General features: G+C 42.8%; 1 protein-coding gene across 3 annotated transcripts in view; it reads right to left on the minus strand.

The window, feature by feature from the left end:
• The window catches only part of LOC125450660 (organic cation/carnitine transporter 2-like), a 137,114-nt gene extending 109,945 nt beyond the window's left edge, over positions 1–27,169 (minus strand). For all 3 annotated transcript variants that reach the window (XM_048526680.2, XM_059644844.1, XM_059644845.1), the window contains exon 1: positions 26,530–27,169. In XM_048526680.2, coding sequence (XP_048382637.1) covers positions 26,530–26,895 — 366 coding nt within the window. In that variant the 5' untranslated portion in view covers positions 26,896–27,169. The remainder of the gene's footprint in view (positions 1–26,529) is intronic.
• Between the last annotated feature and the right edge of the window lie 218 nt (positions 27,170–27,387).

Raw genomic sequence — 27,387 nt, forward strand, 5'->3', positions numbered from 1 at the left:
GGCTGTGAGCCCTGGAGCAGTATGCGGGCTGTGAGCCCTGGAGCAGTATGCGGGCTGTGAGCCCTGGAGCAGTATGCGGGCTGTGAGCCCTGGAGCAGTATGCGGGCTGTGAGCCCTGGAGCAGTATGTGGGCGGTGAGCCCGGACCAGTACAGGGTAGAAGCAGTTGATTATGGGAAGCTGCCCCCGGAGCAGCGTGCAGGCAGTGGGTCCTGGACAGAGACCAGTGTAAGAGGAGAATCCTTACCTTAGAAGAACGTAATGTCAACCCCTTAATATATTCCTGTTTTACACTTACTTTCAACTATTAATTAAGCAACTATTTTCTCTCTCTGCTGTATACAAGAATTGTACCTGGGCACTTGTACCTAAGATGTCACCATGAGAAGGCAGACATTGTCAATGTTTTTTACTGTACTCCTACAATGGGGCACACAGGACAATAAAAGGATATTGTACTGTATTGTATGCCTTTCATAATTTTACATAATTTATCAGGTGGCCCCTCAGCCTCCAACACTCTCGCGAAACCAATCCAAATTTGTCCAACTTCTCCTTATAATTAATACACTCCAAACCGGGCAACATCATGGTAAATCCCTGCTGCACTCTCTCCAAAGCCTCCCTGTGGTGAGCAGAGCTAAACACATTACTTCAAATGCCCAGCTAAAGTCTTATACAGCTGTAACATAACTTGCCAAATTTTATACTCAATGCCCTGACTGATAAAGGCAAGCATGTCACATGCCTTCTTTACCCACTTATCCAGCTTTCAAATCATGAAAATGATAGCATGAACCCACTATATATTGTTGTCAACAATGACTTCCCTATTATGTTTCACATCTTACCCAAGTTTATCTTGCTGGTTCAGTATTAAAGACCACGTTGTTAGCAACTCTTACTCTACACAAACAGAAGCATAGCTTTGCTTCAAGGATATTGAAGAGAGTAGTAATATCAGTGTTCAAACAGAAATTCTTGTTACTGTAACAACTTCCTGGAATTATCACATGTGTGGTAACATGTATTTGATGTTAATCATGAAGATGTAAAAGATTACATGACTCCGACATCAGTGAGAGAGAAGGACACCAGTCTCGAATGGGCATGTGAGAAGACAGGTCTTAGACATTGCACTGAAGAGCTGTATTTAAGAAACTATTATGTATAGATCTGGGTGAAGGAGTGTTAACGTACATCAGGAGTTCAAGAGCCTTAGTTACAAATAAGGAGAAAGCAAGCTCAGGGGCAATGTATGTGTAGGCGCAGACAGCTCAGAGATACTCCAGGCCAAGCAGCATCTCAGGAGCACAAAAGTTGACATTTCGGGCCTAGACCCTTCAGCAGAAAATCTTTTTGGTCTCTGCCCGAAACGTCAGCTTTTATGCTCCTGAGATGCTGCTTGGCCTGCTGTGTTCATCCAGCTCCACACTTTGTTATCTTGGAATTCTCCAGCATCTGCAGTTCCCATTATCTCAGAGATACTCCAGACCAGAATGACAATGGGGCAGTAAGCTGTATTTATTTAAAGCACAATGTAAAACATTGACTGGGGAACAAAGCTACACAGCCAGGATGTGAAGCTCATATAGAGTCCAAGGGATAGAGCTGAAAAGGGAAGATTTGAAAGGCAGGTCATGACCTCAGATGACTTGGAAGGTGCAATTGAGAAAAAAGTACAGATACTCCAATGACAGGCCAGACTTCAGAAGACCTAGAGGGAAAATATAATCCATGAAGGGAAAAGATTGTGAAGGCAGGAAGAGAGCCACATGGAAGACTTTAAAGCTTAGCAATTTAACTGCTAAGGAGGGTAAAAATCTACAACTGGAACACTTCCATATTAAGAAGGAAAAACTTGAGTACTCACCTTAGTCAGTCAAGCATGATAGTCTACCACTGGCTGGTAGCTCAGTTGTACACTCTGCCATTCAATCAACAATTTAAAAACATGGAAGGCCCACACCGAGGTCAGAGGTGGGAGCTCTGTAAGCAGCAGACTCAGTGCTTTACAATGGAGCACAAGGGAGCAGTACCATCAAGTCAACACATCTTTAAATATGGCACGTTCAATAACTGATAAGACAAAGCATGGATGAAGGCAGAACGAAGTATGATGTATCAATTAAAATAAACTTTAACCACAAAAGCAATTTAGTGACAGAAAGGGGCAGGACTTAATCAGTGATCTTCTCAATTGGGATAATCAATAGAAGCATTTTGAAGGGATTTGCATCACTGTGCAGGATGTTGTCGTTACGAGGCTTTGCAGGATGAATTAGAGACCAGTTAGCAGCCTATATGGGAGATGTGACATCACTGCATTATCTTCAACCCGAGGAGAATTTAACATTGGAACAGAGGATTCAATTGATTATGCCAGCAGAAATCACGGCCTAAAACTGGTCAGTACTTTGAGGTAACATTGGGGATTCTGATATGGTTCCCTCTTGAAAACCAATCAAAATGCTACAAACTGTATGAGGTGGCATAAAATGTTGTTCCAAACAGAATCACAAACATGATAAATATCCAGAAAGAGGATAAGGAATGCTAAAATTGTGGATCAACTGGGACAATTTAGAAAATATTATAAATACTTTCATTACCACAATAACAAAGAAAAGGTCCTGAAAAAGGTACATTTCCAGAGAAATGGAGCTCCTGCAACAAGGAAAAAATTTAAGATGTTAAGGACTCAGAACAAAAGCTAAAGACAAAGTGAGGCAGCCTATTGAGACCCATCGACTAGAAGCTACATGACTCTCCACCAGTTTTCCAGGGCAACTAGGAATGGGCAATAAATTCAGGTGAAAACCTGTAATGCTTACATCTAATGTATGAATAGAAAATGACAGAATATAAACTCAACACGGAAGCAATTGTTTCAATCCTGGCAGACAACATGACGCAGGTGAACTCTGAGAGGCAACCCAGCCAACATGAAACTGAAAGGTCCAGGAGGCACAGATCTTCACGTGCATGAGCAAATTGGCGCATGGCTTCACCATAATGGACCAAATGTCAGTGAATCATTATAAATACAGAGGAATCAGAATGCCTCATTGTTGAGCAGAAATCACCAAAAAGGCCAATAGAATAGAAACAGGAGTAGGCTGTATGGCTCCTCGAGCCTTCTCTACCATGCAGAAGGATCATGGCTGATCTGACATTCCTGATGACAACTTTGCTGCCTTTTACCAAAAGCCCTTCGTTCCCCTAATGATCAGGAATCTATATCTCAGTGTTAAGTGTACACAAGGACTGGCCCCGACAGGTCTCTGTCGCAAGAAACACCAAAGACTCACTACATTCTGAGAGAAGAAATTCCTCATTTCAGTTTTGAATTGGCTTTATTCTAAGCCAATGCCCTCTGATCCTAGACTCTCCTACTTCTCAGAATTAAACATTTCAAGACCCTGAAGTATCCTACATGATTCAATGAGATCACCTCTTGTTTTTCTAATCTCCAGTGAGTAGAGACCCAACCTGTTTAATCTTTGCTCATAACACAAACTCCAAACCAGGGGATCATCCCAATGGTAATTGGAACTGCAGATGCTGGAGAATCCAAGATAACGAAGTGTGGAGCTGGTTGAACGCAGCAGGCCAAGCAGCATCTCAGGAGCACAAAAGCTGACGTTTCAGGCCGAGATCCTTCAACAGAAAAGGAGGATGGGAAGAGAATTCTGAAATAAATAGGGAGAGAGGGGGAGGCCGACCAAAGATGGATAGAGGAGAGGATAGGTGGAGAGGAGAGTATAGGTTGGGAGGTAGGGAGGGGATAGGTCAGTCCGGGAGGACGGCCAGTTAAAGGGAGCGGGGTGAGGTTAGTAGGTAGGAAATGGAGGTGCAGCTTGAGGTAGGAGGAGGGGATAGGTGAGATGAAGGACAGGTTATGCAGGCGGGAACAAGCTGGACTGGTTTTGGGATGCAGTGGGGGGAGGGGAGATTTTGAAGCTGGTGAAATCCACATTGTTACATGTCCCCAGGCAACCACCTACAAACCGATGCCTATTTCAAGCCCACCGACTCCCACAGTTACCTGGAATACACCTCCTCCCACTTACCTTCCTGCAAAAATTCCATCCCCTATTTGGGAGGTAGGGAGGGGATAGGTGAGAGGAAGAACAATTTAGGGAGGTGGGGACGAGCTGGGCTGGTTTTGGGATGCAGTCGGGGGAGGGGAGATTTTGAAGCTGGTGAAATCCACTTTGATACCATTGGGCTGCAGGTCTCCCAGGCGGAATATGAGTTGCTGTTCCTGCAACCTACGGGTGGCATCATTATGGCACTGCAGGAGGCCCAGGATGGACTTGTCATCTAAGGAATGGGAGAGGGAGTTAAAATGGTTTGCGACTGGGAGGTGCAGTTGTTTATTGCGAACCGAGCGTAGGTGTTCTGCAAAGCAGTCCCCAAGCCTCCGCTTGGTTTCCCCAATGTAGAGGAAGCCACAACAGGTACAGCAGATGCAGTATACCACATTGGCTGATGTGCAGGTGAACATCTGCTTGATGTGGAAAGTCATCTTGGGGCCTGGGATGGGGGTGAGAGAGGAGGTGTGGGGGCAGGTGTAGCTCTTCCTGCAGTTGCAGGGGGCATCAGTTTCTAGGTGGTTGCCTGAGATGGAGAGGTCCAGGAAGGTAAGAGAGGTGTAAGAGATGGTCCAGGTGAACTTGAGGTTGGGGTGGAAGGTGTTGGTGAAATGGATGAACTGTTTGAGCTCCTCGTGGGAACACGACGTGGCGCCGATGCAGTCATCAATGTAATGGAGGAAGAGGTGGGGTTTAGGGCCAGTGTAGGCACTGAAGAGGGATTGTTCCATGTAACCTACAAAGAGGCAGGCATAGCTTGGGCCCATTCAGGTACGCATGACCACCCCCTTTGTCTGTAGGAAGTGGGAGGAATGAAAAGAGACCTTGCTGAGTGTGAGAACCGGTTTGGTCATGCGGATGAGGGTGTCGTTGGAGGGGAACTGGTCGGGTCTGCGGGACAGGAAGAAGCGGAGGACCTTTAGGCTATCTGCATGGGGAATGCAGGTGTATAGGGACTGACGTCCATGGTGAAAATGATGTGTTGGGGATTGGGGAATTGGAAGTTCTGGAGGAGGCATAGGGCGTGGGTGGTGTCATGGACGTAGGTAGAGAGTTCCTAGACTAAGGGGGAGAAAATAGAGTCCAGATAGGTGGAGGTACGTTCGGTGGGGCAGGAGCAGACGGAGACAATGGGTTGACCAGGGCAGGCGGGTTTGTGGATTTTGGGGAAGAGATAGAAGCGGGCGGTGCAGGGTTGGGGAACAATGAGGTTGGAGGCTGTGGGTGGGAGGTCACCTGAGGTGATGAGGTTGTGAATCTTTTGGGAGATGATGGTTTGGTGCTCGGGGATGGGGTCATGATCTAGGGGGCGTTTTCTACCTACAAACCTCATCCCGCCCCCTTGACCTGTCCATCCTCCCTGGACTGACCTATCCCCTCCCTACCTCCCCACCTATACTCTCCTCTCTGCCTATCTTCTCCTCTATCCATCTTCGGTCCACCTCCCCCTCTCTCCCTAATTATTTCAGAATCCTCACCCCATCCCCCTTTTCTGATGAAGTGTCTAGGCCTGAAACGTCAGCTTTTGTGCTCCTAAGATGCTGCTTGGCCTGGTGTGTTCATCCAGCTCCACACTTTGTTATCTGGGATCATCCCAATGAACCTTCTCTGAGCTGCCTCCAATGAAATATCTTTCCTTGAATGAGAGGATCAAAATTGCTCACAGTAGTCCAGATGTGGTCTCACCAACACCTTATACAATTTCAGTAAGACTTCCCTACACGTATACTCCACCCACCCCCACCTTGAAATAAGGGCTAACATTCCATTAACTTTCCCGGTTACCCACTGCACCCAGTGTGCTTTCTGCATTTCATGCACAAGTCCCTTTACATTGCAGCTTTCTGCAGTTTTTCAATTGTAAACAATACTCTCTTCTTTTCCTTTCCCTTCCAACATAAACAACTTTTCCACATTATACACCATTTCTCAACTTTTTGTCTACTTATTAACCTATCAATCTGTAAACTGTTTGCATCCCTCTCATAAATTTTTTTCCAACTATTTTTGTGTCGTCTGTCATCTGCAAGTTTGGATACAATGCATTCATTTCCTTCCTCCAAGTCATTAATATATATTGTAAACATTTACAGTTACTGCACTGATCCCTGTGGAACCCCACTCATTACAGGTTGCCAAACTGAAGAGTTACCCATGCTCCCCACTCCCTGTTTCCTGCCTGTTAGGTAATTCTCTATCCATACCAATACACTACCTCTAGTACCATGGGCTCTTATCTTACGACTTAACCTTTTCTGAGGTACCTTGTCAAATGCCTTCTGAAAGCCCAAATACAACACATCTACTGGTACCCCCATCCACACCAGTTGAGGTTTCTTCAAAAAAACTCTACTAAAGTCATCAGACACAATTTCAATTTAATGAGAACGTAGGCCAATTAAATAAAATGAAATGAGGAGGACCTTCTTCATTCAGAGAGTAGTTACTATTGCAATTCTTTATGCAAGAGGACTATGGACGCTCAGTCATTAAACATATGCAAGATAGAGATCAATGGATATTAAATAAAGCAAGAAATATGGGGATAGGGTTGGAAAATGCCATAGAGGCAATAGATCAGCCAGAGTTAGGCACAGTCTAGAGAATGACTGGAAAATCTTGGTTCGCTTCCTTTGATTGTTGTTTAGTGGCTCTTAATGAATCCGGTCGGCTCCCTGCCACTTTTTGGTGGGTAACCATTCCATCCCACACCCTCTGAGATCCCTCCCCATCCTCCACCGGCAAAAATGCTGCAACAGGAAAGGAATCAACCAACAAGGCTTCCTTCCAATTCTGATCCAGGTTCGAGCTCTACAAAATTCAGTTTTTGCTCAGTTTCTCTGCATTAATTAAGTCATCTTGAAGAATGCCTATCCAACAGTTCAACAACTATCCAATTCAACTCGTGTTAAGCAAAACTTTCCAATGCTTCACTAGACTCACACCAAGCTAATTAAACTGTAGAAAGTGTATTTGTCACAAATCAGAAAGCCTGGCTCATGGCCTGTGCTGTGCTACAGAAATATTGTGCATTTATTTATAAACATAAACAGGCTGAGATCACACAAGTGATGCCTGTGGGATAAAGTTTCAAGACTTTGTTTTTACTGAAGCATTGAAACAAGAGAAGGCCATGAGTCCTTCTTACAGGGACAGGAGTGGGAGATGACACAGTGTGGAGCTGAAAGAACACAGCAGAGACAACATTGTGTTAACTCTGACTCCAGCATCTGCAGGTCTTACTATCTCTCAGGGACAGGAGTGGGCCATTCAGCCCTTCAGCTTGGCCAAGCACTGAGATCATGGCTGAACTTCTATTTCAAGTCCACCTTCCTGCATTATCCACATACCATTTGATTCTCTCAGTACTGAAACACCTATTTACCTCTGTCATGAAGTTACTCATCAACAAAGCATCCACAGTTCTCAGCTAGAGAACCCCTAAGGTTCAGAAACCTTTAAATTAAGAAATGTTCCTAATTTCTGTCCTAAAAAGCAGACCCTTTTAATCTGAGACTATGATACCAGTAAAGGTCAAGCCCCCTTAGAGAAGGGAAGTGTCCTGCTAGAATCTACCCTTTAAGATTGTTATATTTCATTGACAATACTTCTCATTCTTCCAAACACTAAAGGAATATAAAGCACATTCTATTCAACTCATCCTCATTGAACAATCCTCTCATCCAGGAAAAAGTCTAGTGATCAACTGCTGTGCTTCCTCTCAGCTAATTATGAGTAACTACCTTCATTAGGCAAGCAGTCCAAAACTATCTCAGACCCGGGGTGCATTTTCACAAAGCCCGATACAGTTGCAGTCAGACTTCTTTGTGCTTGTATTCTAACTTGCAATAAAAGCAAGCGTATATTTACTTTTCTAATCGACAGTCTACCTGCATGTTACTTAATGTGATTCATGTACAAGGAACCCCCAGGTCTTTTTATGTATTTCTGAAATTCAGCTATGTTATGGTTGATCTGTATCTTAACTCCATCTATGCAGATTAAACTTCACCTTAGTTCTAATGCTATACCCCATGCAACTCTTGATTCCTTTCTCATTCATATCATGCCTCAACAAAACATGGGACATAGAACATAGAACATTACAGTGCAGTACAGGCCCCTCTGCCCTCAATGTTGCGCCCACCTGTGAAACCAATCTGAAGCCCATCTAACCTACACTATTCCATTAACCTCCATATGTTTCTTAGTTTTGAAATTTTCAATTGATCAGTCCAGGCTCAGTATAGACAATGGTTCTTTAGAGTTTAAAACTTTGTATTAAAGTAGCCCTTTATAAATTTGTAAATATAAAGTAAACCACAAAGATGAATAGCAGGAAGTCTAAATATTATACAGGGCTACGTTTCGTGCCAGTGACAGTATCTGACAATGTTGAAAGTGTGGTATCACACTCTTTTAAAGCCAATTTCAAAATGGCTGTAAGCCCACATTGTGATGCAAATGGAGTTCTTGATTCATGCATTTAAGTCAGGAAAACTTCTTCACTCAGAGAGTGGTGGATATATGGAATGCTTTGCCCCAGAAGGCAGTGGAGGCCAACTCTCTGGATGCTTTCAAGAAAGAGATAGATAGAGCTCTTAAAGATAGTGGAATCAAGGGTTATGGGGATAAAGCAGGAACAAGATACTGATTGCGGATGATCAGCCATGACCATAATGAATGGTGGTGCCGGCTCGCAGGGCCGAATGGCCTACTCCTGCACCTATTGTCTATTGTCTGTTGAAATTAAGTACTTTGCCGTAATATAGCCCGATATCCCATTTGGCAGGATTGATATGTGAACATTGATAAGTGTTGTTTTGTTCCATTGGGTATGGCATAATAAGCTGTTTGTATTGGTTTTCTAGATACTAGTCCTTTCTTTTTGCACTTACCGGTGGCTCAGCACCTTACAGCACCAGGGTCTTGGGTTTGATTCCAGCCTCAGATGACTATCTGTGTGGAGTTTGCACATTCTCCCCGTGTCTGCGCGAGTTTCTACTGGGTGCTCCGGTTTCCTCCCACAGTACAAAGATGTGCATGTTAGGTGGATTAGCTGCCCTAAATTGCCCGTAGTGTCTAGGGTAGGAAATTCAGGGATAGTGTAGGGGCTGGGTTTGGGTGGGATGCTCTTCAGGCGGTCAGTGTGGACTCAATAGTCTAGGCCCGAAACGTCAGCTTTTGTGCTCCTGAGATGCTGCTTGGCCTGCTGTGTTCATCCAGCTCCACATTTTGTTAGGCTGAATGGCCTGCTTTATCTCTGTATGGATTCTATGATTCTAACGTTTGGCAGCTCCACTACACTGGACCTGGGTCAGGAACTCCAGCCATAAGTGATAAAGATGGTGTCAGCTGTGAGGGAAGGAAGGCATGGACCCTATGGTTTGCTCCCAGGTCAGGAGTGCAGTGACCTGACATTGCCTGGTTCTACAAACCCTACATAGGGAGAAGCGCCCCAGAAGGTTGTCTTCTTGTTTCAGGATGAAGTTCTTTGGTAGACATACCAGGCGACCCTGAACGAGAGAGGAGAATGTTGGATTCTCAGCACCAAATTAAACTAAAAAAAACCCTTCCTTCCTTCTCTGAACTCTTACACCTTATCCCTCCTCATCCCCACATATTTCTAATACTTCCATTCATATTCCATTTCATTTCCTCTGTATGATGATATGCATCTCCCTATAGCCCCTCACTATTCCCTATACCATTTTTTTGTCCCGCTTTCCACACCCCATCACCACCTATACCATCTTTGTCAATCTATGGTCCTGTTGCCACAATCCTGACCCTTTATATCTCTTTTGCCATTTTAATGCCAACTCGTGCCAACTAATGCCTCCTATCCACCACCCTTTTCCCTTTCACTCCATGCTGTGTTTCATAAGTGATTGAAGTCAAAATAGAAGGCAACTGAATAGTAATATCAGCTACTTTGCAAAAACCACCATATAGCATGCAATATTCATTCTACATTGTCAAAATCATCAATTTGAGAAAACAGCAATCTTCGTTCAGCAATCTTCCAGACTTCATCTGAGTCCATGTGGTATCTACCCATGTATTATGGTTTTCTCAGCTGCATTATCACAGGATTGATATGACATAAAAGGAAGCCAACTGGCCCATTGTGTCTGTGGTGATTCTCTAAGCATTTTAATCTAGCGTTCGTCTCTTGCATTTTCTGCTTTCTAAATAATCATCTGAATGCCCTCTGGAATGCCTCATTTGAACCCAGCTCTATCATACCTCTAGGCACACCCTAACTACTCACTGTATGAAGATTTTTCTCAACTCACTTTTGCTTTTTTTGCAAAGCCTTCTTCTTTTTATTTATTTACGAGTGGGAATAGTTTCTCCCTATCCGCTATGTCCAGACTCCTTACGATTTTGAAAATTTCAATCAAAACTCCTTTTAGCTTCTCGTCTTCAAAGAAAACAGTCCCCATTCGCTAATCTTTCTTCAGTATTGAAGTGTTAAATCTGTGAAAACATCCTCATAAACCTCTTCTGCACTTTCTCCAACGTATTCACATCCTTCCTGTAATGTGCACCCAACACTATAAACACTAATCCAGATTAGGGTCTAACCAGTATCTAATAAAAGTCTTAGCCTCTAAAATGAAATTGAAGAACTGAGGATGATGAAAATCTGAAACAAAATAGGAAGTGCTGGAGAAACTCAGCAGGTTATACATATAATGGCAAGGTCCTGGGGAGTGTTGCTAAACAGAGAGACGTTGGAGTGCAGGCTCATAGTTCCTTGAAAGTACTACAGGTAGACAGGATAATGAAGAAGGCATTTGGTACATTTGCCTTTATTGGCATTGAGTGTATGAGTTGGGAGGTCATGTTGCAACTGTACAGGACATTGATCAGGCCACTTTTTGAATACTGTCTTCAATTCTGGTCTCCCTGCTATAGGAAAGATGTTACAAAAAGCTGCCGAAAAGATTTACAATGAAGTTGTCAGGGTCAGAGGGTTTGAGCTGTAGGGAGAGGCTAAACTATTTTCCCTGGAACGTTGGAGGCTGTGGGATGACCTTAAAAAAGTTCATAAAATCATGAGGAGCATGGATAGGGTGAATAGCCAAGACCAGGGTGGGGAGTCCAAAACTAGAGGGCATAGCTTTAAGGTGAGAGGGGAAAGAATTAAAAGGGACCCAAGGGGCAACTTCTTCAAGAAGAGGATGGTGCGTGTATGGAATAAACTGCCAGAAGCAGTGGTTGAGGCTGGTACAATTACAACATTTGAAAGGCATCTGGATGGATATTGGAATAGGAAGGGTTTAGAGGAATACGGGTCAAATGCTGGCAAGTGGGACTGGATTTATTTAAGCTATCTGGTCAGCAAGGAAACAGACCGAAGGCCCTGTTTCCATTCTGTGCACCTCTATGTCTCCATAAGGTCTGCAAAGAAAAATGTTTAATATTGCAAGTCCAGTGACCCTTTGTCAAGCCCCTCTGCAGAGGTATAGAAATCCCTACAACATGAAACAGACCACTCAACCCTGCAAGTCTATAACTAACCCTCCAAAGAGCATCCCACCCAGACCCACCCAGTCCCTGTAACCCTGCATGTCCTGGGGTTAATCTATCTAGCCTGCACTTTGGGCAACTTTGTGTGGCCTGGTGACCTAACCTGCACATCTTTGGACTGTGGTAGGAAACCATAGAAAGACCACCCAGACATGGGGAGAACGTGCAAACTCCACACACCGAGGGTGGAATTGAACCTGCATCCCTGGTGCTCTAAGGTAGCAGTGCTAACTACTGAGCCACCGTGCCACTCCAACAGTCATGAGTCCTAAAACATTAACTGTAGTTTTCTCTTCATGGATGCTGCCGCATTTGCTGAGATTCTGAAATACTTTCCATTTTTTCCCTTTCTTCCTGCCTAGTAATATATGAAGTCTAGAGCATTATATGCTTCACTAACAGACCTTTCTAAATAACCTGCCCCTTTAACAACTTATGTACGTGTGCACCCGAGTCTCTCCACTCCTGCACATTCTTTATAATACCTTTATTTTATAGTCTCTCCATAATCTTTGAACCAAAACACATTCTCTCACACTTGCCCACTTTGAACTTCATCTGTCACCTATCTAGCCACTCCATCAATATGTCAATGTTTTTTCAAAGTTCTGCATTGTCAGATATATTTACAGCACAAAAGGAGGCCTTTCAACCCATTGAGTAAGTGTTGGTCAATAATAATCTGACTGTTCTTTATTCATTCGCGGGAAGAGGATGTCACTGGCTGGGTCAGCATTTATTGCCCATCGTTAGTTGCTCAGAGGACAGTTCAGAGTCAACCACGTTGCTGTGGGTCTTGAGACACATGTAGACTGGACCAGGTAAGGATGGCAGTTTCCTTCCCTAAAGGATATTAGCGAACCAGATGGGTCTTTCCAACAATTGACAATGGATTCATGGTCATCATTAGATTCTTAATTCCAGATATTTATTGAATTCAAATTCCACCATCTGCCATGGCAGGATTCGAACCAGGGTCCCCAGAACATTGTCTGGGTCACTAGATTAATAGTCCAGCAATAATACCATGTGGCCCTTGCCTCCCCACACTATTCCTAATCTCCATCTTTTGGCTCAAAGTCCTTACTGTTACGGCAATGCAAGTAACAATCTAAATACTGCTTATAAGTTATAAGTGTTTTGGATTCAACCATCCTTTCAGACAGCGAGTGCCACACTTCCACCTCTCAAAGTGCAAAAATTTCTTTTCATGTCTCCATCTACTCCTTGCCTTAAATTTATGATTCCTGCTCAGTGACTCTTCTGCTAACTGAAAAAGCACCTTCTTATCCATCCCATCTATTACCTTCATAAGCTTGCACATTGTTATCAAGTCCTGTCTCAAGTTTCATTGCTCTGCAGAAAACAACAGTCCATCCAATTGTTTCTCACAGCTTAAACCTCTAGCCCAAGCAATATCCTGCTGAGTCCTTTCTGCACTTTCTCTTGTGCAGTCACATCCTTTCTATGATATGGTGACCACAACTGTACACAGCACAGTACTGGTGGCCTAATCAGCATTTTATACAATTTCAACATAACCTCCCTACTCTTGTGGTCTATAATAAAAGCAAACATATCACATGCCTTTTAAACAAGTCCCTCTGATCTTTAGTACAGCTTTTTTCTAATTCATTAACAGGGTGAAGAAATACTGGCTAGGCAGCATTTATTGCCCAACTCGAGGGCAGTTCAGAGTCAACCACATTGCTGTGGGTCTGGAGTCACATGCAGGCCAGACCAGGTAAAGATGGCACTTTCCTTCCTGAAAGAACATTAGTAAACCAGATGGGATTTTCCTGATATCGACAATTGATTCCTGGTCATCATTAGATTCTTAATTCCAGATAATTCACTAAATTCAAATTGCACCATCTGCCGTGGCAGGATTCGAACCTGGATCCCCAGAGCATTATTTGGGACTCTAGGTTAACAGTCCAGCGATAATACCACTGGGCCACTGTCTTTCCAGTTTATAGCTATTTACCATGCTACCAAATTTCATGTTATCCTTAAACATTTTGATGATACCTCTGACATTTAAGTTCAAATCACGATATTAGTTAAAAATGAAGAAAACTGGAGAAATGGAGAGAAATGGAAAAGCTGTAAAAAGCTGCAACACAAAGGGATGTGGAGGTACTTGTACATGAAACACAGAAAGCCAGCAGACAGGTGCAGCAGCTAATCAGGAAGGCTAATGGAATGTTGGCCATTACTTCAAGGGGGTTGGAGTGTAAGAGTTGGGAAGCCTTCCTGCAACTGTACAAGGTGCTGGTGAGACCAAATCTGGCATAGTGTGAGCAATTTTGGTCTCCTTGTTTGAAAAAAGCTATTATTTCATTGGAGGCATTTCAGAGAAGGTTCATTATGATGATCCCAGCTCTGGGGGGATTGTCTTCTGAGCAAAGTTCATGAGGCTGAGACTATACTCACTGGATTTTAGAAGAATGTGAGGTAATCTTGTTGTGATATATGGGATTCTTAAGGGGCTTGACAAGGTAAATGCTGAGAGGATATCTCCCCTCATGGGAGAGGGTAAGTTCAGAATGTATAGTCTCAGAATAAAGGGGCATCAATTTAAGACAGAGATGAGAAGGAAGTTGTTCTTTCAGAGGTTTGTGAGTTTTTGGAACTCTTATCCACAGAGTTGTGTGGAGCAGAGTCCTTGTGTATATTTAAGGCTGAGATAGATAGATTCTTGATCAGTAGCAGAATCAAGGGTTACAGCGGAAATGTAGGAAAAAGGGTGCGAGGAATGTTAGATCAGCCATGTTCCTATTGAACTGTGGAGCAGCTTCTAGGAGCCAAATAGCCTAGTTCTGTTCCTATGTCTTATGGTCTTATGGCATTATTAGTAATTTACTCCACAAACAGGAAGGGTCCCAGTACTGGGACCCATGGAGCCCGACTGGAAAAACGCTTCCAACTACACAGCCATTACTCTACCATTACCTTCAGCTTCTCACCTCTCAAGCAATTTTGGATTCAACATTCCACCTTTGCCTTGGGCCTGTGCTTTCTTGACCAGTCTGATATGAGGCATCTTCTCAAAAGCCTTGCTATAGTCCATGTAGATCATATCAAATACATTACGCTCGTCAACACAAACACAGAAATATAGGAAAATCTCAGTAGGTCTGACAATCTCTGTGAAAAGAAAGCAGAATTAAAATTCTGATGATTTCTACACCTAGGAAAAAGTGGTATTTATGCTGAAGATGGGGCGGAGTTGGGGGGGATGAGAGGTGAGCGGATAGATGGAGATAAAGCCCAGAGGTTTGAATGGAATAGGCAGACAGGGGGTCATTGATCGTACGCCAGAACAGAAGAGAAGCTGAATTAGTGATAACAAGAGTTCAGAGTAGCAGAGAATGGGTAGGCTGTGATAAAACTGGACTGGATGTTGGGGTGGTTAAAAAACATGGAAAGAGAGAATCAGACTTTAAAGGTATTGAATTCAATATTGATCCAAGAGGACCCCCAAGCAAAAGACGAGAAGCTGTCCTTCCAGCTTGTGTTGAGCTTCACTGGGGAATTGCAGCAAGCCTGAGACAGAGATGTTGGTAAGAAAACATGGCAATGTTTTGAAGTGGCAGGCAGCTGGAAGCTCAGGGTCATTTTATGTACAGAATGTCAATTTTAGTGTATTGCACCCATAAGTGCTAGCGAGTTTTAAATAGAAAGCGGGACATAACACCAGCGCTTCATCGGAGGCTCACTGATGATGTTACCTAGAATGGTGACGAAACGTCTGAAAACTAACCTTCCAGCTCAGCGAGCAAACTCGCATCCAGAATGTCAATGTTCTGCAAAGCGGTCACCCAGTCTGCGTTTTGTCTCTCCAGTGTAGAGGAGACCACATTGTGAGCAGCAAATGCAGTCGACTAGATTGAGCGAAGTGTTGGTAAAGCACTGTTTCACCTGGAAGATATGTTTGGGACCTTGGATAATGAGGAAGGAAAGGGTAAACAGACAGGCGTTACACCTTTTGCGGTTGCAGGGGAAGGTGCCGTGGTGCTGTGCGGGGCAATTTGGGAGTGGACAAGAAGTGGACCAGAATATCCTGGAGGGCAGAAAGCTGACAAGGGAGGGAAAGGAAACATGTATCTAGTCAAGGAATCCTGCTGAAGGTGATAGAAACGGCAGCTAATCATCCTCTGTATGTGGGTGATAGTGGTTTGGTAAGGAAAGACTGGGAGACCCTATCACTGTTGTGGAAGGGAAGAGACAGAGTGAGGGCCAAAGTGTGGGTGATGGATCAGACACAGCTAAGGATTCCACAGTGGTGGGGAATCCTTGGTTGAGAAAAAGGTAGACATTTTGGAGGCCCCTGCAGAAGTCTTCCTTTGTCAGAACCTACGTAACATAGACAGAGAAACGGGAAGAATGGGATAGATTCAGGAAGCAGGGTTTGAGGATGTATAGTCAAGGTAACTGGGGGAGTCGGCAAGTTAGTAGTGGATATTGGTGGCCAGCCAATGCCCAGAAATGGAAACAGATATGTCTTGAAAGGGAATGGAGGAGTCAGAGATGGACCAGGTGAAGGTGAGAGCGGAGTGGAAATTGAAAGTGAAATTGGTTAATTTTTCCAATTCTGAATGAAAGAGGGACCAATAATGTCATTGAAGTACCAAAGAAAGAGTTGTGGGGGTGGAGTCCAAAGTAGGACTGGAACAAGGAATGTTGCACGTACCCCACAAAGGGACAGGCATAACTGGAGCCTTTGTGGGTTCCCATGGCCAAATCTGTGAAATGAGAGGAGTTAAAGGAGAAGTTGTTCAAAGTGAGGACAAGCTTGGCCATGCAGAGGAGGCTGGTGGTGGAAGGAGATGGTTCAGCCGTTTTTCCAGGAAGAAGCAGCGAGTCCTGAGTCCATCCTGATGGTAGATGGACACGTAAAGGGGTTGCACTGTGAAAAGGAAGCAACTGGAGCACACAGACTGGAAATTTTAGAACCAACATAAAGTGTTGGAAGACTTGCAGATGTAACCGAGGAGGGACTGCTCAGGGGAGGAGAAATCGAGTCAAGCCAAGATCCTTGTCAACAATTCTGGTTATCTCATCAAAAGTATTGAAAAAATTATCAAATACTACCTTCTCTTCACGAATCCATGCTGACTGTCCCTTGATTAATCTCTGCTTCTCCAAGTGCAGACAGTGTATCAGAATGCTTTCTAATTATCTTCCCCACCACCAAGATCAGACTGACTGGTTTGCAACTTCCTGGTCTATCTACTGCTCCCTTTCATGAATAACGGAGAAATGTCAGTGGTCCACTGGCACCTCACCTGTGGCCAGAGAGGATTTGAAAATTATTACCAGTACTCCTGATACCTCCTCTCTTGCCTCACTCAACTGCCTGGAATACATTCCATCCAGGCCTACAGGTCTATCACCTTTAAGGCTGCTAACCTATCTAGTATCTCCTCTCTCTCAATGTTAATTTTTACTAATGTTTTACAGTCCCCAACTCTGACATCTATATCTGCATTGTCCTTTTCCATTGTGAAGATGTATTGATTGAGGACTATGTACATGTCCTCCAGGTCCACACACACACACATTATCCTTAAGATCCCTAATGGGCCCCACTATTTCCCTGGTTAGGCTCTTTATCATTATATAATGAAAACCCCTTTAGCTTTCCTCTGTTCTACCCACCACTGCTTTCTCATGCACTCTCTTTTCTTAATTTCCTTTTAAGCTCCCCCTGCCGTTATTATACTCTTGGGTCTCTGATATTTTGAAACCTCAGAATTTGCGAGAACCTTCTCTTGTTTTCAAAACCCTAAGCTTTATGTCTCTTCAATTTCAGATTTTATCAGACTTGGTCCCATTTTTGTGTTTATAGGAACATACTTGCCCTATACTCTCGCTATTTCCTCCTCGAATATCTTCCACTGCTCTGAAACAGTTTTATCTGTAAGTAGCAAATCCCAGTCCACTTGGAGGAAACCATATCTTATCTTAGTAAAATTAGCCTTCCCCAGTTTAGCTAACTTTTGTAACCAACTGATCCTTCTCATTTTCGTTAACTATCCTAAAACCAACTGAATTATGATAACCGTATGCATAAGTTAGTCAGACTCGTTTAAAATCATTAATGTTCTGTAAAGACAAGATGACACACAATAAAAGTTAAATTCCATACAGAAACTAGTGCCACTGTGTTGTCACTATGAGTCCAAAAAGACATGTACCTCAGCAATAGGTGCTTCAAGGTACACCTACAAAAGACCAGATCCATAACAGACCAGCAATTCCATGCATTGGCACAATCACACTGAACTGTCAAATGCAAGGCTCTGGTGGCTTCCTAAACTCTTCTAGCTGGTAGATACCAACAGTCCAGTAGTTAGACTGCCACAGGACTGCCACAACACACTCATTTCAATGTAGTCACAATACATGAGTTTCAAACTGTTACCATTGAGTTGGGACAGACTGTCAAAATTGAAGTAGTTAAAGTTGACAACAGTCTCAAAAGTTGATCTGTTACATTTTAAGCAACTATGGACAGTCATAATTGACAAACGCCAAAGATGAACAACTATAAAAATTGCAGAAGTATTCTCCAGGGATGTCCGGATAGTATTAAAGAAGTACTTGAGAACATTTTGGCCATTGAGATTGGTAGGTTGCAACAAGTCACTTTGAAAGGTATATTAGTCCTAATGCAAACACCAACGTATAGTCCTAACACCAGCATATGATGTCCATGTTGCATCAGGGATGCATGGCTAACATCTGCACAAGGCTTACCCTTGCATATGACAGCAAGCATGTGAACTTGTGTACTGCGCAGAGTATTCAATAACTCATCAACACATATGAGCATGCCAAATGCCTGACCCTCAGCAGCCGTGGGAGCCTCTACATTAACACCATGTTCCTTGGATAAAAGTAGCAAAAGATTAATTCACAATGCACAGGGAAAATTACGTTCCTGTGACGATCACTTCTCCAAACTTCTCATTGTCCCGTAGGCTAACAACACAGTATGTGCCATCATTGCTGACAGGATGATCACTGTTTTCAGTTTATTTGAAGTACTCGACAGATAGTGTCTGAAAACAGACTAACAGTTTACTGGCAAACTGTTTAAATGCATTTGAAATAAGTGGCGCATATTGCATTGTCTGACCATTAACCAGGTGCAATCGCAACAGAATGTATGGCATATATTGTCAAGGCTATGATCATCATGTCTAGCAAGATTTTCACCTTGTATTGGTGCATTTTTGTGCAAGACCAGGGGAGACTGAATTACCAAACCTGCCACGGTGGTTTAGTGGTTAGCACTGCTGCCTCACAGCACCAGAGACCTGGGTTTGATTCCACCCTCAGGGGCTGTCTGTGTGGAGTTATAACCCTGTATGATTTTCTGAAATAAGGTTTAAAAGAGGGATATTATATTATGTCTCACAGTTAGTATGTACTTTAAAAGACATGTACCTTTAAAAGTCATGCTATGATATCCTTACTGTATTGCAGCATGTTCCCTGACAGTAGAAAGGTAACAGACTCTATCTTAACTTAGCAACTTGAAGCAAGTCATGCTGATGGAAGCATGCTACTCTTTTTAACAAACCAGCCCAGATTATTAGCCAAGCATGCATATGCCCATGAATGTAATATCTAATGTCTTGATAAACATCTGTTGGATCTTTCAAGGCCATATTGTCCACATTCTAGTTTCTTATGTCACAAGGCTCAACATATGAACTAGGAACTAGAGTAAGCCACTCAGCTGTTCAAGCCTGCTACACTATTCAATAACATTGTGGCTGATATACTTTAACCTCAACTCTACACTCCTGCATATCCCAATAATCTTTCAACCTGTTGATAGCCAAGAATCTATCTATCACTGCCTTCACAATATTTCGAGATTCTGCATCCACTGTCTTTTAAGGAAGGGAATTCCAAAGATCAGCAATCCTCTGAAAGAAAAAAAAATCAGTAAACCTGTTTTAAATGGGCGACCCCTTATTTTTAAATTATGACCTTTGGTTGTAGATTCTCCCACACGGGAAATATGTTTTTAACATCCAACCAGTGAAGTCCCCTTAGGATCTTATATGTTTCATCAATGTGACCTCTGACTCTTCTAAACTTCAGGGGATACAGGCCTAACCTGTCTAACCTTTCTTTGTAAGGTAACCCACTCATTCCAGATATCATTTAGTAAACTTTCTCTGAACTGCTTTATTTTTTGCCGTAGAATGTAACATAAACCTTGCTACATCAGGTAAAGAAACTCTGCTGAATGCAAGTCAGAAGCCAGGCTAAATTCTGACCTGTCAAAATGGCAGAATATATTGATAAGTGTATACTGCAACTAAACCAAGGTGAATTCACCATCTTTGTATTCCATTTTGAAAATCTCAAGACCTGCAGTACCATAAAAGCTGCCTTCTATTTAGAAAAAGTGTGTGGCCTGACCTGAAATGTACCTAACTGGGGGTGGCCTTTCACCATTCCTGAACTTACCATCACCACCTCCAAAAGATACAGAGAAGACCAAGACACCCGCATTCTTCACTGTTCAGCCTAGCTCTGGTCTTCTCAACAGCTGAATATTGTGCACGTCTGTGGGTCTCAAGTCATCGCACACATCTTATTGACATACACCATCATTCAGCTATGAGGACAACCTGTGGAGCTCTAAGATTAACTTGAAATGTTTACCAGTTCTTTCAATAATTGCCTCTGTTTCTATTCTATAGGACGCTAATATTTACGGACATAAGAACAGTGAGCATGAATTGGCTCCTCGAGCCAGCTCCTCCATTTAATAAGATTGTGGCTGACCTGATTGTAACCTCAAATACATATTCCCCAGATAACCTTTCAAGTGCTTGCTTAACAAAAAGCTATCCACATCTACCCTAAAATATCTTCAAGGAATCTGCTTCTGTCACCTTTATCAGGAACAGAGTTCCAAAGACTCAAAATCTTTTACTTCATTTCTATTTTAAATGGGAGGTCCCTGATTTTAAATAGTGTCATTTAGTTTTTGACTCTCCCGTAAGTGGAATGACCTTACACATTGCAATCAGGCAGCCTCTAACATTTCTAATCTCCAACAGACGCAAGCCTAATTGTTCAGCTTCTCCCATAAGGCAACACGCTTATTACTGGTATGAGTATCGTAAACCTTCCCTGAACTGCTTTTGATATAGTCATATCCCTCCTTAAATAAGGTGGCTAATATTGTGCATTTCTCCAGTGTCCTATATAACAGAAGCATAATATATCTACTGTTGAATTCAATGTCCTCATAATAGATGATATCATGGTACCATCTTTTTGTTCATTACTTGCTGTGCCTGTATACTAACTCTAGTGATTGTAATGAGGTCAGCCAAATGGACCTTATAGAATATGACTTCACTGAATGGGGTTGTTAATCTGGTCCAGTCAGGGAACCCTGGCTGATAGATAAAAAGAGAAGTGTCACACATTCTGTCACTCTGAGAGCTGGCTCTGAGGAAGCTGGGCCAGTGTCAAGAACTTTCCATGTGTGAATAAAGGGTGGCTTAACAATGGGATACCAGCCACTTCAGTGATGATGAGAGTAAAACATTTTCCTGAAGAAACTCACTCACTACCATCATCTTTGAGTTGCAGTAAGCATTTATGACATCATGCCATTATTTGGGAAGGTTGACTTGTTTGACTCTGCCCAGTTTATGGCAAGAATGCATAGCTTTTTCTGGGCAAATGACACTGGGGTTGATGAAAAGTAATAAGTAATTCTCAGGATAGCTTGTGTACCCATAACTTTTTCAATTATTAAGAGCCTAACTTTCCCTTACGCACTAGATACTACAACCTTTGGAAGTTAACGGATTTAGCTAAGGAATTTTATGACCCCACGCATTATCTAATTCTGAAATGCTACAATTTTTATTCAGCAATTCAAGAACCAGGGGAATCAGTACTGGGATTTTTGAGCTGGTTAATACAACTGGCAGAGGCATGTGATTTTGGTTTAACCCTGAATGAGATGCTGAGAGACTGGTTGGTATGTCAGATTGATGTTGTAATCATGTAAAACGTCTACTAGCTGAATCCAACCGGACTTCAGACAGGCACTACAACAAGCTTTATCATTGGAAAATGCAGCAATTGGAGCATATGAGTTGCAGAGTATTCCAAAGGAAGTGGATGCTCTCGCCAGTCTGACTGAGCTTGGGAACACTACTTGAGTGAAGACAGTTGCATAGCCTCACTCAGGACTTTTCCTGAAGACAGGGGCTCTAGGATAGCCCACAGCAAAACCCTAAAACAAAGCCAAGCCACAGCCAAGCCTTGGTTAAAAAATTCTTCATGATCTGGGCTGGTAAGACATTGTAGTTATTCCCAATATCCAGACTTGAGGCAGCAAAGGAATCCTATTAAACCTAAATTGAGAAAGAGATTTCATTGGTCAGTATCCAGGAGGGTGCACTTCCTGGAAAGTCCACTTACATCTGGTTTTGAACAGTTAAATTTTCTTGCAACATACAAATCTGAACCATTCAAAATAAATGTCCAATGGTCATCCAGTTTTAATGAAGGCCAATATCAGTGCAGATGCTGCAGTCATCGCATAAGCAGTCTTTAACAAAATTTGTTCTGGATTCCAACCCTTAAGTTTGCATAAGATCTCAGCTAGACTGGGAACCTATACTGGGGATCCTTTATAGAATAAGGGTAGAGCTGTGGTTCTGTTCTCTTATGAGAAGCAGCTGATTCAGTTACCAGTGATTGTAGTAAAAGGCTAGGACCCAAGCTTGATGGTGCAAAATTGGTTGAGAGAGATCTACATTGATTGGCTCAACAATTTTTGATTAGAAAATGGCTGCCTGAGTGAAGCTCTAATTAAATACCTGGACAATTTTCAGGAAGGTCTAGGGACTATCAAAGAAGCCAAGGTCACCGTGCATGTTGACCAGGAAACCATTCCATGATTCTGCAAGGCCTGTCCAGGCCAAAAGTAGAGCCAGAAATCAGCAAGTGTGGAGCTGGATGAACACAGCAGGCCAAGCAGCATCTTAGGAGCACAAAAGCTGACATTTCTGATGAAGGGTCTAGGCCCAAAACGTCAGCTTTTGTGCTCCTAAGTTGCTGCTTGGCCTGCTGTGTTCATCCAGCTCGACACTTTGTTATTTCGGATTCTCCAGCATCTGCAGTTCCCATTATCTCTGCCAGAAATCAGAAGGCTGGAAAGGGAAGGAATCATTAAACCAGTCCAGTTTGCAGAATGGGTAGCACCAGTCATACCAATTTTGAAGCCCAATGGGTAAGTTCATCTTTGTGAAAATTTTAAACAAACAACAAAACACTTTTCTCAGCTGGATAAATACCCAATCCCGAGCATAGAGGCCAAGTAGCAAATGCGGGTGCACTGAGTCGCCTCCTGCTGGCAGATAAACCATCGGTGGTGTCACCAATGGAAGATCCCATAATGGTTTTAAATTTTCTGGACACACTTCTAGTCACAGTGACAATATCAGACTTTGGATGCAGAAAGGTCCAGTTCCTAGCGAATTGAAACAGCTAGTGGTGACGAGAGAAACCAAAGGGCCATCACAACCACAACTGCAAACTTTTCGGGCCTGGATTGTCCCAAGCAAAAGACACTACCTGATACTTGGGCGGCACCGTGGCTCAGTGGTTAGTACTGCTGCCTCACAGTGCCAGGGATCTGGGTTTAACTCATCCTTCGGCAACTGTCTGTGTGGAGTTTACACATGGTCTCCCTGTGTTTCCTCCGGGTGCTCCGGTTTCCTCCCACAGTCCAAAGATGTGCAGTTCGTTGGATTGGCCATGCTAAATTGCCCGTAGTGTCCAGGGATGTTTAGGTTAGGTAGGTTAGACATGGGAAATGCAGTGATAGAGGAATGGGTCTGGGTGGGATGCTCTTCGGAGGGGCGGTGTGGACTTGCTGTGCCGAATGGCCTGTTCCCACACTGCAGGGATTCGGTGATTCTATGACTTGCTGAACTCTACCAGGGTCATCCAGGTGTTTCCAGGGTGAAGACATTGGTGAAAAGTTATGTGTCTGGTGGCCAGGATTGAATGCAGGCATAGCCACGTTGGTGAAGCAGTGCCCAGAGTGCCAACCAACAAGGACAAAAATTACTGCAAGCAGTTCCCCATATTCGTGACAACAGTTGGGTAAACTCTGGACTCAATTAAACGTGGACTGTGCAGGCCCCTTCATGGACTCTACCATCTTAGTCATTGCGGACACTCACTCAAAGGGGCTGGACATACATAGAATTCGTTCACCAAATGGAAATGATGATAGGTAAACTGCGTGCATCTTTTCAAATACACAGACTCCCGGAAGCATTGGTCACAGATAATACGTGATTGTTTACTAACAGGGAATTTGAGTATTTCTGAAAGTTGAATGGGATTTGACATAGAACAACAGCTCCACAGCATCCATCATCCAATGGGCTGGCAGAAAGAGCAGCCCAAACTTTGAAGGCAGGCTTGAAGAAACTGCTTCCTGTTTCACTGGATACCAAACTGTCCTGGTTCCTATTTGATTATAGGACCACCTCACCTGTGTGGAGTTATTTCACTAACCTTTGGCAAATCATGCACAAGGGTACCAGATTCCTCTATACCTTAGAGGTTTGCAATCTCTGACCATTTAGATAAGATGTTTCTTGTTTATTTTTCCCACTGAAGCAAATCAACATTTTTCTATATTATCATCCATTTACTAGATCTTTATCCATCCACTGAACCCATTTATATCCTTTTATTGCCACCCAAGGTCTTCTTCAAAACTTAATTTTCTACTTGTCTTTGTGTGATTAGCAAATTTGATCACCATACCTACAGTATGTTTGTATAATGTGTACACAATGGTAATCGTAGTACCAATTCCCATGGCATACCATCTAGTGTATCTTACCAACCTGAAATAACCCATTTATGTCTATTGTCTTCCTCCTGTCCAATTTCCTACCAGTGTCAGGTTGGGAATCTACCTGCTGAAGTTCAGAGGAATGAGAAGTGATGTCATTAAAATATCTAAGATTCTTAAGGGTTTGACAGGATAAATACTGAGAGGATGTTTCCACTCATTAGAGAGTCTAGAACCAGAGGGCACAGTCTCAGAACAAAGGGGCACCAATTTAAGACTGAGATAAGGAGGAACTTCCCCTCTGAGAGGGTTGTGAGCCTTTGGAACTCCTTGTCCTAGAGAGCTGTGGGGGGTATCTTTGTGTGTATTTAAGGTTGAGATAGATAGATTCCTGATCAGACAGGGAATCAAATGTCACTGGGTAAAAGCAAGAAATTGGATGTGAGGAATGTTTAATCAACCATGATCTTGTTCAATGGCAAAGCAGGCTCAAAGGGCCCCATGGTCTTATGGTCTATATGATGGAGCCCCAAGCCCAATTTGATAATTGCCCAAGTTGAAAATGCTGTTGCTTGAGTGGACCCTAGGTTCCATGATAATATTATCAAGAGTTGTACTGCATCATGCCTAGTATGAAGTGCCCAACAGCCCAAGTATTGTCATCCACTTCTAACCCCAACGTGCCCACCCACCCATCTCTAATTATGTTTCGGCTTCTAGCCAATGATTATATCAACATGGACGGTGATCTAAAGATTCCTGATCTCCTCAGATACAGCATCAACTTCAAGCCCAGCTCCCAGCTTCACCTTTAGCTTAGAGGTTTTCTACTGGCAGGATGACTACACATTCGAACTAAGCAGAATGGAAGGGATAGATACACAGGATCTACCAGCAGGAGTGGATCATTAAGCCCTTGAAGCCTGTTCCACCATTCAATATGATCATAGCTGAGCCTCCGTCTCAATATCATATTCCTGTTTTTCTCCACACATCTCAATGCTTGTAAAACCTAATAATCTATATTTACTTTTCCTTGAATATATTCAGTGCCTTGGCCTCCCCAGACTTCTGTGATAGAGAATTCCACAAGATCACTTCCCTTTAAGTGAAGAAATCTTTCCTCATCTACTATGGTCTACCCATACCCCGAGATTGTGTCCCCGGGTCTAGACTCACCAACCAGGAGAAATAATCTCACAGCATTTCATCTGTCCAGACCTGTTAGAATTTAGATGTTTCAATCAGATTTCCCTCACCCTTCTAAATTCTAGTGAACACAGGCCAAGTCGAACCAATCTCTCCTCATAAATCAGTCCTGCCATCCTTGGTATCAGTCTCAAGAATCTCCACTGCACTCACTTTTTGGCAAGTATAACTGTTCTTAGGTAGAGAGATCAAAAGGCACACAATATTCCAGTTATGATCTCAGCAAGGCCCTGCACAGCCATGGTAAGACATCCTTGCTTCTAAACTCAAATCCTCTTGCAATGAAGATTAGTAGACCATTGCCTCCCTAATTGCTTGCCTGTCTGTTTACATTGACTGTTATAGAAGGACACCCCAGATGCCTTTGTACATCTCAATATTCCAACTGATCAATGTATCTACTGAATAAAGTCTGTAAGAGATTTCAGAAGATAATTTTATTCATTTCATTTCATAAGCCAGATAAATAGCTCAAGAAAGAAAGGAATACTAGTCTCTGCTGATAAGGTGAAATGAAGTAGTGTGTGTGGAGGATGCTCACATAGAATATACACACCAGCATTTGGACCAAATAGTCTGTTTTCCTCCTGTAAAATACCATGTAACAGTATATCTTCTGACACGCCATAAAGGATAATAACTGAAACCTTCAAATAAACAGTATAAAAGAATAAATGTCTCAAAAGCAACTGTTTCAACTTTGTTATCATAAATAAATGTAAAAGGACAAAAATGGATCTCATGATATTCAAAGGTAAGAGCCATGCCTATGTACAACGTTGTACAAAGACAAGTGAATATGTCTTACCTCACTGACAATGGTTGAGATGTATCTGTCCTTGCTATAGACCCAGCCATCCACACAACCTTCCGTCTTAGGTGCTGTATCGTTGAGACCATCTTGCGGCTGGGTTTTGAACCTAGTGCATTTACTATACACTTGTTCATCAACCATGGGCAGCAATAAGCTCAGATTTGTGAAGGAGGTTTCCTCAAAGGTCACGTTCGAAGTGTTAGACAGGCGGCAGTGGTGCTGAGGGGTATCGGCCAGAAACACCATAGACAGACCCACATAGCCATTTGGTATTATACCGATGCTGAGCAAAAAGAAAATACTTATTTGATAATGGCCCCATTCTCCCAGAAAAGCAGTCGCTTCATCATAATCTTGCATCTTCTTTTATATTCTTCAAAATTCCTTTTCGCAGCTGGTGCCTTCACTTAAAGATATCTCTTAATGAAGCAGCAAAAGTGCTTCATCAAAACTTTCAATAAATTTAAAATTACAAACTCTATTTTCAATCAGAATGGATAAAATATATGCACAAGTCACAGCATTTACAATCCACTTTCAACAACTCCAACAACTCTTGCTGTTTAGATCAAATAGAAAACAAATCTTCATATCACACATAAACAAGATCTGTATTGATCATGTGTTAATAGACTACCACATCAGTAATGTCAAACTGTGTCTAAGCATCTGATAAACAAGATAGTTTTCTTTCCTGTCAAAGCTTAGTGCCTCCTCTCAACTTCATATATGGTCAGTGCAGAGCTTTTATTGGTAGTTATTCTCTTGATTGACATGGCTTTTCAAAGCCTATAAATATGTGCATTCACCTCTCCCTGAACAAGAGGGCATTATATAATTTTGTTATTAATA

The sequence above is a fragment of the Stegostoma tigrinum genome, chromosome 3, assembly GCF_030684315.1.
Source record: "Stegostoma tigrinum isolate sSteTig4 chromosome 3, sSteTig4.hap1, whole genome shotgun sequence".
NCBI classification, from domain to species: domain Eukaryota; kingdom Metazoa; phylum Chordata; class Chondrichthyes; order Orectolobiformes; family Stegostomatidae; genus Stegostoma; species Stegostoma tigrinum.